Source organism: Rhipicephalus sanguineus, chromosome 1, assembly GCF_013339695.2.
Source record: "Rhipicephalus sanguineus isolate Rsan-2018 chromosome 1, BIME_Rsan_1.4, whole genome shotgun sequence".
NCBI lineage: Eukaryota > Metazoa > Arthropoda > Arachnida > Ixodida > Ixodidae > Rhipicephalus > Rhipicephalus sanguineus.
In genome coordinates this window covers 212762017-212781075 of record NC_051176.1, presented here as the reverse complement: position 1 = coordinate 212781075, position 19059 = coordinate 212762017, and the positions used below count along the sequence as shown (strand labels likewise).

Below are 19059 nucleotides of genomic sequence, written 5' to 3'. Positions count from 1 at the left end.
TAACGCCTCCAGATCGGTTAGTTGCTATCTTCTAGGATACCAGCAAAATACGCCCACGATTACTTCTTCCGCAAAAAGCGATCGGTACGCAAAGTTTCATCTTGGGCAAGACATAGACCGAAAATTTCGCTAGAGTTGCAAGTGCCTGCAACATCTACAAGCAAGATCAGTAATTAACTGACATTTACACTCTAGATGGATTTTAAAAGAAGATTTCGCACATCACATGAAAACACACGTGCTCAAGCATAACTGGTACAAGCGCACCACGTATGGGATCCCGCAGGCGCTCGCAAAAACCCGTCCTCCTCTGGTGGCGCAGCGGCGGCGGTCCAGAAAACTAGCCCTGTCACGGCGGTTTCAGAGCATGCGGGAGGCCGTACCGCGTGCATTTCAATCCAGCGGCCGTGGTACAATGCTTCCGGCTCTGCATTATGATTGGCTTGTGGCAGCAGTCGGAGCAGTGTGTGTGCGAAGCGGATGATGTGACTGCTCTTGTTGAGACAGAAAAGTTGCAATGGAGTCGTTTTAGTGCTAACACTCCTATGCAAGGATTTCACCCACACTGTTGTATGCTAAATGCCAGGTGTACAAAAGAATGCAAACCGGTTTACAACAAAACACAAGCAGGCTTTGACTTTATGTTCATTTATGCTACGCTACGACGCTAAATATAAAACTCTCTACTAAACAAAAATGTAATTATAAATGGTGTGTTTTGCTATTCTTCAAAATTTTAAACTTGCTATCGCAAAATGCACGTTTTTTATTGTTGCCACAAAATGAAAAACTTATTGGCACTATTGTGACAATTTGCATGCACAAGGTGGCTTCAGTTTCAAAGGATAATCTGCTCCAAACTTCAAGTTGGCCTGTTTGACATTTTGACCGCACAAAAAAAATGAGGACAGAGGAAGGTACGGCGACACGGGTGGCCCGTGTCGTCGCACCTCACTCTGTCCTAGTCTCTTTTTGTGCGGTCAAAATGTCAAACAGTAAGCACCAACTAGGCCAAACGCAAGTTCTTTTCAAGTTGGCCTGCTTGAAATTGCTTCGAAATGAAATTTTACCTTCTCCAAATTTCTCCAAAACAAAATTAGGCCTGTTCTAAACTGTTCCTGTATACAATTTTACTTATTCCAAAAGTTGCCCCCAAACGACTTTGAGAAGTCCCACCCCTGAGTGTACAGCTTTGCTTCTTACCAGACACGAAGCTCTGGCTTTTGAATGTGTACAAGATGATGAGGATTAAGTTCAATGCTGTCGCTGACATGCAGATTCTATCAAACCTTCATGCGCTATTTTTTTTTTTTCATGAGAAAAGAAAGGACTGTGCAAGATTTATATTGGTTTAAATGTCTTCATCAGTTTTTTCTTGCCATTTGCTGCAACTTTTACCTGTGTTGTTGTTGTATGCAGTTGAGTCGCTGGCAACTTCCGGTGACACCATGACTTATATCGGCTATTTAACACGTTATTTAAGCTCACTGAGACATTTCATTGTGGCCTGAAGAATACCGTCTAACCATTTTATGTACTGGTAACCCCGTCTGCTCCAACCTTCCACTTTGGCTAACATTAATTAATGCTCTATTGAAGCAGTAGTCTGCATGGCATGACTGAAATTCTACAACTGAAAGTTCAGTTGTAGAAAGAAGTGTGCTAGAAAAGGAATCCCATTTAGAACCTGTGTATTCAAGTTCAGTTCTGATAAGCATGATGTCCAGCAGTAATTTGAAAGGAGGAGGAGCAAGAAAGAAGTTAGAAAAAAAAGATAGCCTAGCATGCGCTTAGCATAGTTGTCATTTCAGTGGTTGGACAAAGCTGGATGAGCTAAGGACTCTGCCTTCTTTTTAAATTTTAAGGAAGTTAATTTAGTAGGATTGCAATGAATCTGTGGGAGCTAAACATGGTGGCTTGAATTGCTTGGACTGTGAGAGAATTTGTGTTTGCAGATCTAGTCTTGGAGTGTAGCCACCTGCACTTGGGCATGAAGTCACCCTTATTGACACTCAGCTTGGTTTATCTACATTTCAGTACACTTTAGGTCATGAAATGAATGTGCCACTGTATAATCCTATTCAGGTTTATGTTATAATGAATGAAATTAAGACAAGAACCTTCTGCTTTTGTATGGACGTTATTTCTGGATGTTTCTGGTATATAGCACTGGTACTTCTGCAGGTAATGAAGCCAGGCACGGGTCCCATGGTGCCACCAGGCAGTGGTGTATGTTTCCACTATAATGCCTACCTGGAAATGGCTGATGAGCCATTTGATTCCACACGACTGCGGGGCCATCCCTTCCGCTGCCTGTATGTAGTCCTTGCCTAGAGGTTGTTGATGAACTCATAGAGGAAATAGAAAAAGCAACTAAGAAGCGTAGTGGGTTGTAAATGATACAAATGCCAGAAATTTTGATTGGGAAATGTTTATGTCATCATATACGTTAGTAAAATTGTCCGGCTACAGTTCCTCATGGAAGCTTTTGAGTGTAAATGGCGCGTTAAGATATGGGAGTGCCTTTTCCATTGATGTGAACGCTACAAGTCTGTGATGGTTGTCAGGAAGAATAAACACAAACCATGTGGTATTTGAGACACCCTTAACATCAGTGGCAGACCCTGCCATTTTTAACAAAACATTTCACTTGTATGTACAAACAGGGTTAGGTGTGCTGTGCTGTACATAAACCAAGACCGTTTTCAGTCAATTTATTTTGCACATTCATTTTAGGGGCGAAGCGAAGCACCTTAGAGTCTCACCTGTCAGCGTGTCATGTCGTAGTCACGGTCCATCATAAACAGGTATGCGCCACAAAAATAGGGTAAATCTCACTACTCGCCACTGGTCCATACTATGTATATTATGAGTTAAAGGTTCGTCGTTACTGCCTAAAACATTATGTTTGGCTTAGCAGCGGTGTCAGAATCCCCGACGAAATTTACCAAGGCACTCAAGCTTCTTATCTAAAACCAGATACACAAACGTGCATATCTACGGTAAAGTAATCTATTTGAAACTTATCTACAAAGTAATGGTGCGTTAGTGGGCATGTGGTGAGTAAAGTAGTAAAGAGTAAAGATCTTGCTGTGGGAAACACCGGCGCACACTGCATGCTTTGCCCTTCCCCAGGTTTCACGTTAGTGGAGCTGAAACACCCTTCCCTACATGCTTCGCCCCTCCCCAGTTTTTTTTCTAGTAGTTTTCAGCATGCACAATTGACAAGAGCACAAAATAAAGGAACATATGGACACATACGCTGAGATGCAACCATTGTTTATCAAGGAAACTAGAATAGGCACGATTGTGGTGAAAAAATTCAGCGAAATGTTCATGCAGGGACAAAAATATATGGGACATTAGTTCAACCCTTTCTGCTCTGTTAAAGCATGATGCTTCTAATTTAACGGATTACTGTATATGTTGAAAAACACTACTACAGGGGAAAATTTTAATTAGATGCTATGTATCCAGGCTAAGTAGCAGTTCAGGTTTTTCGCAAATGTCGTATTGAATACACAGTTATAGCTGGGTGTACATGTCGTGTTTATTCTGTGTCCTTGTGTATATGTGCATTGAAATGCACAGGAAAATGAATATGTTGAACTCACCCAGCTTTCCATTCTGCTGATCCCATATAACCAGAAAATTTAATACTGATGGACCACTCATGTAAAGCTTCTTCACTGGGGCCTTTGACATACTTTAAATAAATGAATGTTGGGCCAAAAATGTATACTTGAATATAATCTAATCACATGTGTGGGTGACACATCTGAAATAGTGGATTGGTCATGCTATCGAATACAGGCAGTTGTTGTGCCAGAAAATAACATAAAAATGGAATATATACATTTTTATGGAGTTCATTCTCCTCACATGTAATAAACTGGGTATCAAGCAGAGAAATACCTGTTCGGTTCACGTTAAACATACTACACTGGTTGAAGTTCGGTGGGGAGGAATAAAAATGACGGTTTGTGGACTGGTTCAATCAACTGTATCATCTTTCTTGGTGGCACGTTGTACAGTGCTACTGTCATGTGCACACGTAAAAGTTTTGACAGGTAGAGGGAGAGATTGACTTCCTCTAATGTGCTTCTTTGAAATATTGCTGTGCTTTTTGTAGGTTGGATGACATGATCATCCCTGGGCTCTCCTTAGCAGTGGCCACAATGCGAAAGGGGGAAATTGCTCGATTTCTGGTGGCACCACAGTATGCATTTGGCCGCATGGGCTGTCCACCACGCATTCCAGCCAATGCTACCATCCTGTATGAAGTGGAGCTGCAGTTTATAGTGAGTGCCAAGGATGAACTCGAGCTGAAGAGCTTCATGCAAGAAGGAGATGAGCGGCGCATGCCTTTCACCGAACTTGTTGAAGTAAGAATTTCAGTAAATAATACACTTTTTATGTTTGTACTTTTTGAGCAGAAATGTATTTGGTCTGAAAAAGTGGCTTAAACAGCCTTTGTAGTCATTCATATGTCTACATACATATATACTATCTATTTTTCAGTCTCAATAGCTGTAGCCAGTGCGTATGCTTAAATGTAGCCATATGTTTGCTTTGCTGCTGGTGTCCCTCATACTGAAGGAAGCTAGAATATATTTGTAGAATTTGAGTTCCAGCATCATCATTGAACTTGAATGTGACAGCTTCTGTTGGCTTGGAGCTGCTTTGAGACTTGTGTTTTGCCTCCCACTTTGACGAATGAAACTGGTTCATGCACGTACAACTTTTCAGGGTGCGTGTGCTGAACGCCGTGTTGACTTCTTGTAAAAGCGGCATAATAGAGCAGCAAAGCAGGAACTTGCTGACTTTGCTGGTTCATGAATACATTGTGCAGGGTATGATAACAAAGTCAATAAGGGGTAAAAGGAAATCTCCAGAGAGAAATTGTTGGCAGCACATAGTAGGTGCGGTGTTCTGTTGGCTGTGGCGTTAGATGGCACCCTTTAAAGGGCCCCTAAACCACCCAGAGGTCGAAATTTAGTTGTGGTGTTGCAGTTGTGCGTGAGTCTACAGTGAACACGTAGCCGGGAGAATTTTTCGAAAAGGTGCCGTAACAGCGTAGTTACATGCGTTTGATCATAAAAAAGACGCCCTCGCTTGTTTCTCTCTTTTCTTCGCTATGCTCCGTTCGTCGGCTCGTCTCTCTTCCTGGCTGAGTGCTCCTCCTCGCCATGCGAGGAAGAAGAGCAGCAAGCGCGTGTACCTGCAAGCGGACAAACAGGTGTCGTAGATGACGAGCAGACGACTTGTTTACGTCACGGTGAATGCTGAGGGGATGAGGAATGCCGAAAGACACGGAGAGGAGACAGGATTGTTTCTTGGAAATTGTGGGGCCTCCGCGGCTCGTCGCGCTGCCGCATTTGGCATTGTTGATCGTGGCGATTCTGACCTCGATAGACACGTTTACTTGAAATGTTAAGAAAAAATGTCGGAGGTGCTAGCTGCCAGTTTCACAGCACTGTCATGTGTAAACATTCAGTGGTCTTTTTGAAATGTCTACAAAAATTTATGCTAAGCAAGATGTATGTGCAGCCTCGACAGGAAAATGATATGTATCATGGCACCATTTGCTCTCATTTGTAGTTTGTCTGTTAACATCATCTGGCCAGGTCAGTGAATTATTAGAAAAACTCACCAATTCAGCTTCATATACAAACTGTAATCCTCACTCAAATCTCTACAGCAGTTGTCATGTCTGTGGGATACTGCTTTGGAGCAGTTCTCCAAAGTTTTATCTGTTTGTATTGTGCATTCATTTCCTAGTATCAGCTAATCAGAATATTTTTGCAACACTTTTTGTTTGTCAAAGTGCTTAAAGAGGTGCAACCAAAACATTGGTTGATATGGCTGCACCTCTACACATTTCTCATGACATTACTTCAGTAGAAAAAACATATCACCATATTTAGAGCAGATTTGAGCTCATGTTTCAGACATGTTTTGAGATGGCAGTTGGCTTCTCTTTGACATCTATTAATCTGTTTGACGATGTTAAACAGTCATCAAAGCATAGGCATAAAAAGTTTGTATAATATTTATTTTAATGCTATGTACAGATCTGGAATTCTCTGCCCGGTAACATTCATTCCTTACCACTAAAAGATTTTTGGTTGCCACTGGCAAGCTTTTTGCTAACATGCAAATTGCTTCATTTTTATCTTTTTTCTTTTTGTGTGTGTATGGTTCTCTTGACTGTTGGTCCAATTATTTGCTTGCATTTTTTTGTTTTGTTGACTTGTATTGAACACTTCTGTTGATGTATTGCAGCAGAGTTATGGTCCTAACCCTCCTGTTGAATTTCTCAGGCTGTGTTGTGTACAAGTAGATATGAGGATGTATGTTTGGTTGCAACCTAATATATATGTAGTCTGTCCCAAAAGTTCCCGGAATTTTTTTTTTGGTAGCCGGCAAAGCCGCTTGGCGGGGCGGGGCGGGGCTTTGGGCGGAGAAGTTAGAGGAGGATATAAGCTTCAAAATGAGTCCGGTTTCGGTTGCCTGCGGGCAGTTGTTGTTGTCAGGTCATGCTTTGCGCAGAGCTATCTACTGCACCCTTGTTGAGAAAAAAAGAATAGGCCAGTTTTTGGAGCAGCGTTATGCAATCAAGTTTTGTGTGAAACTGGGTAAGAAAGGGCCGGAGATGCTCGAAATGCTTCAGAAAGCCTACGGTGATGACGCATTTAAACAAAGCCACACTTTCATGTGGTACAAAAAGTTCCGGGAAGGTCAGAAGTCTGTGAACGACGACGACTACTTGGGACACCCATTGAAACCACAAACGGACGACTCGGTGCCAAAAGTGCGCCAAGTTTTGGACAAGAACCGGCGAGTGTTCGGATGATAGCAGAGGAGTGTGGAATACCCAAAACAATCGTTCGTGTTTTGACGGAGGATCTTAAAATGAGGAAAGTCTGCGCGAAAATGGTGCCAGAAGTCTTGACGAATGAGATGAAGGAGGAGCCACACTGCACTCATTGTCTCAGTGTTGCTGGCCAAAATGGGTGTGGCAGTGCTGCCCCAGCCACCGTACAGCCTCGATCTGGCACCACCGGACTTCTTTTTGTTCCCAATAATCAGAAGAACCTCGAAAGGAATTCGGCATGGGACAATGGAGACGGTAAAAGCATCTACGACGATCTCACTGAAGGAGGTTCCCATTAACAGCTTCCAGGATGCCTTCACTTATTGGCTGAAGTGTTGGCGACGGCGCATCAAAGCAGGGGGAGAGTACTTTGAAAAGTTCTGAAGAGACTGTGAACTAATACTGAATAAATTATTTATAGCAAAAAATTTCCGGGAATTTTTGGGACAGGCCATGTAAGCAGTAATCCCTCGTTATAACGAAGCCAGCGGGACAGCGAAAAAATTCGTTATAAGTGGTATTTCGATATCAGTGGCTACTCGAAAAAAGCTGAAGCAGTTGAGCTTTAATTGTGCCACAACTGTCAGGAAATCAAAACACAATGTATTCAGTGAAGCACAACTTTATTCAGGTGCAAAAAACGCAGTGAGCTGTGGCTGTTTCAAGTTCTTGCCAGGTGCAAGCAACCCCTGCTCCAATTCGACCAAGCATTCCATGAGGTCGTGGTCGCCGCCAATGCATTCAACTTTCGCTGAAGGTGTAGTTAATCTCACATCTGCATCATAGTTGGCACTTCATGTGGTTCTTCGTTTGCCGGCTCTTCATCATCGTCGGGACTACCAACACTGTCAATTATCTCTGCATCTGTCGCTGGGGTGACCACAGGAGCAGCAGCATCAGCCAATGCAAACGTCTCGAAGTCGCCTTCTACCTCTTGGCCAGCAATTTTATGAACAGCCTGGTCGAACAGGTCGCTGCAAGTCCGGTCATCGTCAGGCTGGTCATCGTCAGGGACGCTGACGACTGCACGGGAAAAGCCGGCATGTGCAAAGCAGTTGGCGACCTTCGAAGGTTAGAGTTCTTTCCATGAAAAGTCACAAAAGGTCATGCCGTGCTGTTTATTGAACCGCTCAAGCCAGCCACAGCTGTGCTTGAAATCTTTATGGCCCATTTGGAGGGCAAGAGCTTCGGCTTTTGCAGTAAGTCCAGGTCAATGCACGGGAAGATTTGCACTCCTGGCGTTCTTCAGCCATTGTAGAAGTGCACCTGCCACTTCGGGGTATTTCAAATCGCAATTCCTTTCTTTTCGCTGAGAAGCTCTTTTCAAAGCCATGCAGCACAGCTTCCTTGTTTTTCAGTACAGTTGACAAAGTAGACGGCGGTATGCCGAATTCCTTCGCAATGTCAGTTTTCTGCCGACCACCTTTTTCCACTTCTGTTATCAGCAGAACTTTCTGTTCCAAAGTCAGACACTTTCACCTGAAGCCTGGTGAAAGATCACAACAACACACCTGAGGCATGCCTAAGGAAGCACTCTGAATAGCACAATCGCATGGCCCGTTGCACGGATCCAAAGGCACGTGCTGTCGGCACCAAAGTGACTGAATGCGGCGGGCGACACAAAAGCTTCAAAATGCCATCAAGGCATCTTGGAGGGCAGCTTTGGACGAGCAGCGACATTGAAACTGGCAGCAAGGAGAGGCGAGGAGTTGACATGAAGGCGAGCGAAAGCAGTGACTGGCATCTGAACGGCTCGCAGACTGTAGAGTGAATGAGGAGTGGAAGGCAGTGGCCGCTTTTATAGGGTGGTGTGGACGTCACTGAACGCTACGAGAGTTTCGCGCTGGAAAGCACAGGAAATGCCATGGCTCAAGTCTGAGGTTGTGTTTCTTGTGCTAAAAAAACGTGCAATCGTGAAAACTGATGGGTTTTGCAGTAGGGTCTTTGCGTGATCACTGGGCGATTTTCTTCCCGAGGCGGGTGAAGCTGCGAAGTTTGCAAAACGGGTTTTTTGATTCCCCGTTGTCACCGAAACTGCTAATTCTGCAGTTCGAGTGTCCGTATTCACGCACTGTCGCGTCCACGCCATTGACAAATGTCTAGCACGAATTTGGACTATTTGTCTAAGGTCGGATGGCGCGTTTCATCACCAGAAGTGCTCTTTAGAGCGCTAAAACTTCGCTTGAGCGCACCCTATGGAATGCTACAGCGCAAGCCTGCGGTCTTTTGTCCACTTTTCGGCATCCAAGATTTTCTGGCGATTTCTGGCATTGCGAAGTGCCAGGAAAGCTTTATTTTCATGTAGATTCTATGAAGGGGGACACCAGCGATGCGATTATGACCACGGTTAACGGTTTGGATACGCTGCACCATGGAATTTGACAGCACCCGTTCGCTTCGCAGTAAATAGCTGAGAGCACTCAGCATTCACTTGGTATCCGTTACTAGGCGGTCATCGGTCGTGGGTTTGGTACTTTTGTGACCTGTTCTGTGCCTGCATGAGACTAGTTCTTCGGCGGCATTAATTTGAAACTGCATGCGCAAAAAGGTCGCCTCCGCTCGCCACTTCGTTATAAGCGGCTCTAGCTCTTCGTGCGCTTCGAGTAATGTGGCTTAATATGCATTCGTTTCGGTTGGGACTGAAAGAAATTTCGAGTAAAGCGATTTCGTTATAACTAGGGATTACTGTGTGTGTGTGTGTGTGTGTGTGTGTGTGTGTGTGTGTGTGTGTGTGTGTGTGTGTGTGTGTGTGTGTGTGTGTGTGTGTGTGTGTGTCTATATATATATATATATATATATATATATGTACTTAGATTCATTCAATTATATTAGTTTATTTTCATGATGTCACACATTTGGTTGTGTTTTTATGATAGTCCAACTTTGCCGTTCAGATGCATGTTCGTGTCGCTGGTTTTAGATGGACAACTTGAACGTTCTGACAAATTTTATCAGAAATTCTGACATCAGTACTCAGTCAAAAGGAATTTTTTAGTTATAAAAGAGAAACTTTTATTATTCCAATCTGTCTAGTATTTACAGTAGCAGAGAGGAAGCACTTGTGCTTTGGACGAAAGCCAGATGGTATAACTCTTTTTACAGTGATGAAGAACAGGCACACCACTGTTTTGTTGGTGAAGCTTATATTTATTCTTATGTTGTAACCAACTGTAAAATAGGAAATGTATGAAATTATTTTCGTCTGTGCTTGTTGTTGATGATTCTTTTATTTGTTAGATATAACTCTCTTCTTTTCTTGTTTCAGAGGTGTGTTGCCAAAAGGCGAATTGGTAACACCTTCTTTGAGCAAGGTGAATACCAATATGCAATTAGGAGCTACATGTCTGCTATAAGAGCCTTGGAAGATGCACGAACAAGCAACGAGGAGGAAGACAATCAACGTTCTGAAGTGCTGCTCATGCTTTACAACAACGTTTCACTGTGTTTCATCAAGACGGGCAAAGCAGAGGCAGCTATTACGTATGGAAAGCGAGCACTGCTGAGCCATCCTGATGACGCTCGTGCCCTTTATCGAGTGGGTGTGGGACTCAAAATGACTGGAGAATTCGATAGTGCAGCTAAATACCTTCGGAAGGCCCTGCAAAAGCAACCAAACTCTACACATGCAGCCGAACAACTGAAAAACATCGACTGTTTGAAACGGCAGCTCTTTGCCAAAGAGAGTGACATGTGCAGGTAACTCACCACCATTTTACAAGCAGTGAAAGCTATAGTCTTGTCTTTTCTTGTCTCTCTCTTTTTTTTCTTCCCAATCTTTTAAGCAGGCGTAGACCCCTTTCAAGCACTGTGTGGACATTTGTGCACATTAAAAAAACAAAAGTACTGATGAAATTATTGAAAATTTCACGCGTACATTTTTAGACATATTTTATTTGACCTGTACTGCAGGCTTAAATATGTGCGACGTTCTTTTAAAATGATAATTTGAAGTCTTGCATGTTGAAACCACGATCTGATTAGGCCACACTAACGAGTGACTACAGATTAAATTTATACCGCATCTCTGAGGCGAGGCTTCTGTTAATATATGAGTCAAATTTTGCATTGCATACAGCGGGAAATTTACACCCTCGTTTCGAAAGCAGCCAAAAATCACTTGCTCTCTTCACACTGTCATTGTCAGCTACACGGGAAATGGTAGCAAGCAGGACAAACAAGTATTGGCTGATTTCTTGATCTCGAGAACATTCTCAGCAGTAGTATTACTGCTATTTGTTGCTTAGCTAAATTAGACAGCCATGCCTCTAATGCGAAAAGGAACGAAAAAGTATTTTATTTCTTTTTCCGGTGGCACCTGGCATATATGTGTGCTCTTTCAAACACTATGCGCCTGTGGCAGCTGCTTGTCTTGCACTCGACGGCCAGATTGGTGCTCTGAGAGTGCGTGCATTCTAACCCTGTTGTGCGTATACCAAAGAATACATACTGTGTCGACAGCATAGTGTAGATGCCACAGCTGCCGAGGGATGCTGCTATATTCTGTGATAATTCTTATTTTGACAACATTTTACGTCTTCACTGAGACAACCAGTGTGTGTTTTCGTTGTATAATGTGTGTGTGTATTTGTCATTGCGATAAACGGTACAGTCAGAAACAAAGAAATGCTTTATTTTACAGTTCTTCAATATCAACTATTCTGCAAAACAACATTCGTGCAGTTTCAATAATGCGTATTTGAGTGCTTGCAAAGTGCTGCATCTGTATAATAAAACATAGACAAAAAAAAATCTGTCTTCAAGCATTGGAAAATGCTGGCGCTCATATAATAGTCCAAGACAGCAATAAATGAGTCTTTTAAGTACTGATATTGTGTAACCATTTATGAAGTGGCAGGAAACCTATATTGATCCAAATTTCATTTAAAACAGGATTCTTGTTGTGGACAAGCTTGGCTTGTTGAGTATTTACCAGTATTAGGCTGATGAGCTAGGCTTGTCTAAAGCACTTAAAGGGTTAATACATAATAATTTTTTTTGCTGTTCAGTTGTTTCCATTTCTATAAGCAACATAGGGAGAATTTTAATTAACTTGAGAACTAATTGACTAATCAAATGAATTGCTGTGTAAGTTGCCTGCATTTGAATGTGTAAGACATCATGTGTATTCTCAAAACCTTTTTGGCAGCTAAGTTTACACGTTTTTCTTTTTCTCTGTTTGACAGGAGAATGTTTAATACTGGGAAAAGTAGCACTGCAGAAGATGAGGCAAAGCGTATTGTTGCTATGGAGAAATCTGGTGTGACCCCAAAGATGAAAAACAGCATTCGTGAGCGCCTGGAAAAGTTCAAGCAATTGCCATCTAGCACTCCTATAACCTTCACAGCTGGATTCAGCGAAGCACATTTTGATTATATTCGTGCTGTTTCAAGAAGTTTGGGGCTAAAATGTGAGGACTTGCCAGAGGAAGGTGTAAAAGTGTCCATTGAATAAGTTCATGCTCTACTATTTTATGATGGTTTTGTTGCACATTTGCACGCTTTTCCCCCTTATTTCGTCACAAGAAAGCTGGCTTTATTTAATGCGTGTTTTCTAGAGAGACGAATAAAGCTCTTTCAGTCATTTGTAATTGTCACTTGCTGTTGCCTGCAAGCAGTGTCTACACTCTAATAATTCAAGAAGTTAATTAGTTGCAGTCAAAGTGTGTCTAAGCTGTGTGGCTTGAAGAAGTCTGCAGAGCACGTGAACATTAAAATTCTGATTTGATGACTGTTGAAGAAAGGGCACAAAGCTACAAGGGCAACCTTGGGACTGAAGCTGAAGAATCAGTTTTGCGAATGTCTGCAGAATTCGTTTGCCGATTGATGTTCCTGCATTTTCACTGTTACAATAATTTGTTTGCCCTACCCCCTGCTAAACATCCCATTAATAATGCGACTGCCCCAGTAAGGTGAGCATATTACCAGTAGAAATTGTCACCTGCAAAGCCCTCAGAGTATTCTGCATGGGCCTTCTTTGTCACTTTGTGCCATTTTAATGTTTCAGCATTTGATAACAGTGTAACAAAGCTAGAGCAGTTGTGTTCAGACCAATTCATTGATATTGACGAAGCTTTAATGCAGTCGCATTGCATATGTGCTAAGAAAGGATTCTGCAGTTGCTAATGAGTAGGCTTGTGCGAATATTCGAGCACTTCGAATATTCGAACGAATATTACAGTATTCGAATTCGCTTCAAAACGAATTTAAATTCTAGGAAATTTCGAAGTATTCGAAATGAACGAATAGACATATAAACCGCGTGTAGTCCCCTGTAAAGGTGGTTTCACTGCAGTGGAGGTGTGCTGTACCGTGAATACACCTTTCCAGGAGAAATCCGCACTGCCGCGAAGCCAAGTTTAAATGAACATACAGTAAAACCTCGTTAGTTAAAAGTCACTGGGACTGTGAAAAATCTTATAATTAAGAGGGTTTTCGGATTAACTAAACATACAAAAAGCGGGATGCAAGGAACTTTAAATTACTGGAAGTAATCCGAGGTGGTCGTTTGCTGTGCCTGATAGTTGTCGGCTCCAAGGGTTATGTTTTCCAGCAATACCCGGTCCTAATTTTGTCGCTAAACCGGGGAAACGGCGGGCCTCGCTGCTGCCAGCGCAGGAAAAAAAAAAGAGGAAGGAAAAAATCACAGTTTTCGCCGCAAGGGCGAAGCAATGAATGCGATAGCAAGAAACTAATGCTATACGAAGTGAGGCTCGCCAATGGATACTCTCAGTTTGAACAGCGCTCCTGTTGCAAAGGCGGCCAAAGCAGCGAAGGAAACTAGCGTGCTTCAAGTGTCGAGCTGTGACACTTGATAGTTCGCGCTCATCTTCTGTTTGTTCGTTTAGCGGCGTCGTTTAGCGGCGCTCCGTAACATGAGCGCGGACATCACGGTTAAAGCTTGAAACATCCCTCTTGCCCTCACCACGAGAAAACCGCGCGAGCACACAGCGGAAGGCCAAGGTTCTCCTTGCGCAAATATAAGAAGAAGCGAGCGAGCTCGCCGACGACTTTTAAATGCGCTCGTCGCGCTCCTAGCGCCATCTCGCTGGTAATGAAGAAACGGTTATGAGCGCCGGCCATCTCTGAGTCCGTCCAGCGGCAAAGGGTGTGTATATAACGCTCGCCGTTAGCTATGCGGAGGACCTGCGTTCCGTGGCGTAGTGGCTAGCGCCACTCGCTGCGGAGCAAGAGGTCCCTGGTTCGATTCCGCGCTTCGGAAGCATTTTTCTGAATTATTTTTCTTTGGGGCTTTTATCTATATATACATACTTATACATATACGGTGCATGACGGCGACGGGGACGGACATTTTCCAGCCGAGACTGTCCATATAATTGCTATCGCAATAAAAAAACCGGCATCGTGGTCAACTGAAATGTGCGCCTGCAGAAAAAAAGACGTGCTTCATTGCAACACAGTGGTGACACGCGGGCATCATGTCACCTGCTCCTCGCAGCGTCACCGCGTCATGATTCGACCATTCGCCCATTCTTTCTGGTAAAATAACGAATTTAATAATGACCAGTGTGACGGAATTCGCGATATGTTCTGGGTAAAAAAGATGATCATTAAAGTTTTCGAACTGAGTTTTCGAAATAGGCGTTGCAGGCAAGTACTCCGCCAGCAGTGCAAGTGCGCAAATTGCCGGAACAACCGCCATTCGGAGGTTCGCATACATCGCAAATTCCGTCAGACCGCCCTTTATTAATTTCTCTATTGTCCCAGAAAGAATGGGTAAATCATGACGCGCTGACGTTGAGAGAAGCATGCGTCATGCTGCCCGCGTGTCACAGCTGTATTGTAGTGAAGCACGTCTTTTCCGCAGGCGCACATTTCGGCTGACCACGAGACCGCCTTTTGTTTAGTTTTTTTTCTTGCGCTGGTAGCAGCGAGGCTGGGATGCTTCACTTGTCACTCATTAGTATCGCTACAGTGTATTGCCTTGTGGCTCCTAAGGACCATCGTTTCTGCGGATTTGCGGCTAAATCGGGATCGAGGAATTGGCACACGGCACCCAAAGTTTTCGAATTAACCGTGCTGGTACTGACCGCCGCTTCAAATTATCCACTCAAACTTACATTGCAAAATACGGGGCCAAGGAAATCCTTCTAATTATGCAGGATTTCGAAATAACGGAGTTCGAATTAATGAGGTTTTACTGTAGTATTACCCTCACATCGATTCATCATTTTTTAAGTTTAAAAGCTTGTTATACTGGCTTATATGCTCTGAGTATAGTAAATTTTAAAACGTAACATATTTTACAGGTTATCACTTGCATTCTACCGAATGTCAAATCCTGCTATTACTCAAAGTTGCTCCCACTTCCCTTTGAACCAAAAGTAATGGCATATGCATATGCCTTGTTTCAACTTTAAAAATATTGTGCTGGTTAGTTGGGTCATGACAAATATGCTCATTTTTCTTTATAATACAAGATATAAACTATTCGAATTCGCTTCGACCAAATCACTATTCTCTTCGAATTTGCTTCGGACCTAAAATTTACTATTCGCACAAGCCTACTAATGAGTTTAGTATGTGTACATACTTTGGCATCGTAGATAGTTTGTGATCTCTAGCCAGACAAATTTCTGTGATATCTTGCACTGCGCATTCAGCGAGTGCTAATAAATCTTTTTGACCTGGTAGCGGCCAGAAATTTTCACTGATTTGTCTACCTCTTGGAATATTTCTTTGTTTTGGTCTGCATCTGTGTTCATGGTATTACTGTAAAATCTGAAGGATGGATTAATGCATTTGAATTCTAGAATTTCCTCCATATTGCATGCAGGACTTAAAGTGATCCTTTTGTGCGGACCTAGTTTGCTGCGTGCGTGAAAGTGCAGGGAGAAAATTGTATTAAATTCTGAAATGATTGATCATATTTTATTGGGCAAGTAGGGTGTGGAACCATTTGTGAAAATGGAAAAAGTCGAAAATCTGGTCGAGAGGCTTCTACAATATGAGCCACTTACTGAGGCCAGAACAACATTCAGAAGCTGCACACTGGTATCTTGTTGCAAGCCTGGTTCAGGAGGGCGATGTCCACCTGACTTATTTTTTCTTGGGCTTTGCCAACTAATGTATTCATTTGGTGCACCGTCACTTGGTATGCCACTTTTAAGATGATTATGTTCTTGGTGTGAACCTGTTGAGGATTTCATTTATGCGAACCTTGACCAGAGAACATCTACAGCTGACGCCGTCATGGCCTAACATGCAAATTGAGGTGGCTTTCATGAGATAAACCTCTGAATGAAATGTGTTGCACTTGAGAAAGAGAAATTCTAGTGAATTTTTACAAAAATTGCCAAGAATGGGTAAGGTAAAAAAAAAAGCACTCATAAATCTACGGCTGTACAGACTGATATGTATTTACAGCTTAAGTGAATTTGTTTACCATAGTTTTGCGAAAGTCATACTCTCTAGTTAATAATAACAATAATATCTGGGGTTTAACGTCCCAAAACCACGACATGATTATGAGAGACGCCGTAGTGGAGGGCTCCGGAAATTTCGACCACCTGGGGTTCTTTAACGTGCACCTAAATCTAAGTATACTCTCTAGTTAGTGGCATATTTCAGGCAGGTGTACAATACATGTTTTGCCTGGTTTAGATGTATTATGTGTGGTCTCCAGTGTGTTGAGATACTGCTTTTTGTTGCTGATTGGGCAGCAGAGTTGGAAACTTTATAGTTGTGTTTGTTGAATTTGAAATATTCAACAATTCTTATAAAAAAAAATTGACAGCCTGAGTAAGCAATCTGCTTTCTACAAACACTAGATGTCAACCTTTCTTTAAAAGAACATAACTAGTGCTCTAGTTGACGAGAAAGACAATTTCGCCATTCTCTTATTATGACATCTTGCAGTGACACGTAGTAATCGGTACACGCGTTATCTACAGGCTCAAATTCTGTATTTGTAGTATCTGTAATGTTTAAGGTGTGTTGCATGCATAACACACCTAAGGTTAGAGATGCAAAATTATCGAAATATGCGCGACACAGTAGAGAAGATTGGTGTCTGGAGGGGTTGAGGCATTTTACATTGGTGACGACCATGCTGTTACATTTTTGTGGTTAATATAGTACAGAAATTGCACATGGCAAGTTACCATGTTGCATAAAGTTAGAGCAGTGCACCATGACAGTGTCATTCTTTCATATTTCTTATTCACAACCAAAGGTATTGATAAAGTGTGCAAAGTGATGCATTGCACAACTTCAGTGTAAAGCAGTGATGGTGATGACCTGTGGTTATGTCGAGGATTACTGTTCAAAGTGCTAATTTACGGTGTTTTCGTAGTTACCTGCTCTTTTTGCCTGCACTGAACTCTTCCATCCACAAACATGGCCCACTTGGCTATTTCTGCAAACTTGTATTGATGTTGCGTAATGTTCCAGTGTACAAATTTCTCTTGTTTTAAATGCAAAGCGTTTCTTAGCAAACCTAAAGCACTTTAAGCGTTTCTATCTACGTATCTATCTATCTATCTAGCCGCCTACCTCTCGGTGCTCTCGTGATTGCCTCCTTAACTTGGTGTAGACCGAAATTGCTATGCGAAGTTAAGTGTTTGACGAATATGACTGTCTGGTCATAACACGAATGTGAAAATCCTGTCGCGTATGTCGTCAAACCTTTTCCTCCAGACACGTGTGGCACATACCCTTATACCACAGGCTGCAGTATACGGGTATGCGCCACAGGTGATTGGCAGTTTATGTCTACCCAGGAACGGTGAGGACAGACATTGGCAATTTAAATGCGATAGCGTTAAGAAAAACACACCGGCAGTAGAGACCTGATTGCAAAGAATAGAAATTAAATCCCAGCAGGAATCGAACCCAAACCAAGCATTCTGTGTCGCAGTCAGGTATTCTTCCACAGAGCCACGCCAGGTCTAGAAACTGCTTTGGAAAAAGACCCTATGCAGGCATAATGTCGGTGCAACGTCAATTGTGGTTGTAGTGGTGGTTATCTAATTTTATAACAAAGCAATAAACACTACATATGTACTCCTATGATACAGGCGTCATGTCAGGTTAACATCAATTGTGGTTCCAGTGTTGGCTCCGCTTTTATAGCAGTCTAATGAACATTACATTTGTATTTCTAATATTCACCAAGCTACATTCAAGCGTTGCTCGATCCTGGAGGAATACGCTAACAAAAGTTACATATGATATTTGCATTGTCACACCGTAGCGTGCACTTTGTTTCTATTACACAGACGTGCGTTCTCTAACGTGAGTGCCGATACTACGTCAAATCATAAGTTACCATTTAACCCTTTGAGGGATAATGGTACGAATCTGTCCACTTTTCTTCTTCAATAAAAGCTTCCTCTGCCACTGTGTGTCGCCATCAGCTCTATGATATTCTGCTGCCATGGGTGAGAAACATTCAGGAAACCAAGAAAAAATATTTCATATGTTTACGATATATGGTATCGGTGATACAATGAGTCTAAATTTGTTTTGTTCTGTAGAAATTTTTTAAAACTGCTGTTCCATTCCATGCAAGATAGCTAAAATTCTAGATTTATGGTATGTTTCTCCTTTTCTGAATTTCGAGATAAGTAGTTCTAGCAGAGAACTATAGATTTTGTTTCAGAATTGGAGCAGTATATCGACCAACAATCGTGTCAAAGCGCACTTGAAAGAAAAATGAAGCAGTTCCTTGCCGAGCCCAACTACATAACAAGCACGCATAAATATTTTTTCAAGTTCAATGGACATTATTACGTCAAAAGAACGCTTCATGACGATGAAGGCCCTGAAATTCATTTTTTTCCTGTTTTACCACTGCGGTACCAGTGGCAATGAGACTAAAAGCTGTGGCTAAGACATTGTTCCTGAAATGGAGGCCCAAAAGCAAGGAATGACGAAATCAATTCTCTAGAGAGTCGGGAAGCGAAAGAGAACACAGATATGCAAAGCTCAAGAGAAAAGCCAATACCTCAGACCTGGATGGAGTTCATGAATGCATTTACAGGATTCAGTGCATTCGGTGACACCATATTGATGTGGCTCGCCTTGATTCATAGCTGCAATATTATATATGGGTGCAAATTTAGGCATAACTGAGGTGGTCGTTCTTATCTACGTCAACAGAAGAGACAGAAAGGAGCTAAAACAGTTGGTGTATGCGAAAAGGTCAGACAGAGCCGCTGGCAC

At 42.5% G+C, this 19059-nt stretch overlaps 2 protein-coding genes across 3 annotated transcripts in view; one reads left to right on the top strand and one right to left on the bottom strand.

Moving 5' to 3' along the window:
* The window catches only part of LOC119407002 (inactive peptidyl-prolyl cis-trans isomerase FKBP6), a 208166-nt gene extending 195709 nt beyond the window's left edge, over positions 1-12457 (top strand). For both annotated transcript variants that reach the window (XM_049419242.1, XM_037673828.2), the window contains exons 4-7: positions 2185-2315; positions 4133-4385; positions 10143-10573; positions 12061-12457. In XM_049419242.1, the coding sequence (XP_049275199.1) occupies positions 2185-2315; positions 4133-4385; positions 10143-10573; positions 12061-12328 (1083 nt within the window). In that variant the 3' untranslated portion in view covers positions 12329-12457. The remainder of the gene's footprint in view (positions 1-2184; positions 2316-4132; positions 4386-10142; positions 10574-12060) is intronic.
* LOC119407071 (uncharacterized protein C18orf19 homolog B) overlaps positions 1-19059 on the bottom strand; it is a 579856-nt gene that overhangs the window by 473685 nt on the left and 87112 nt on the right. The window lies entirely within an intron of this gene.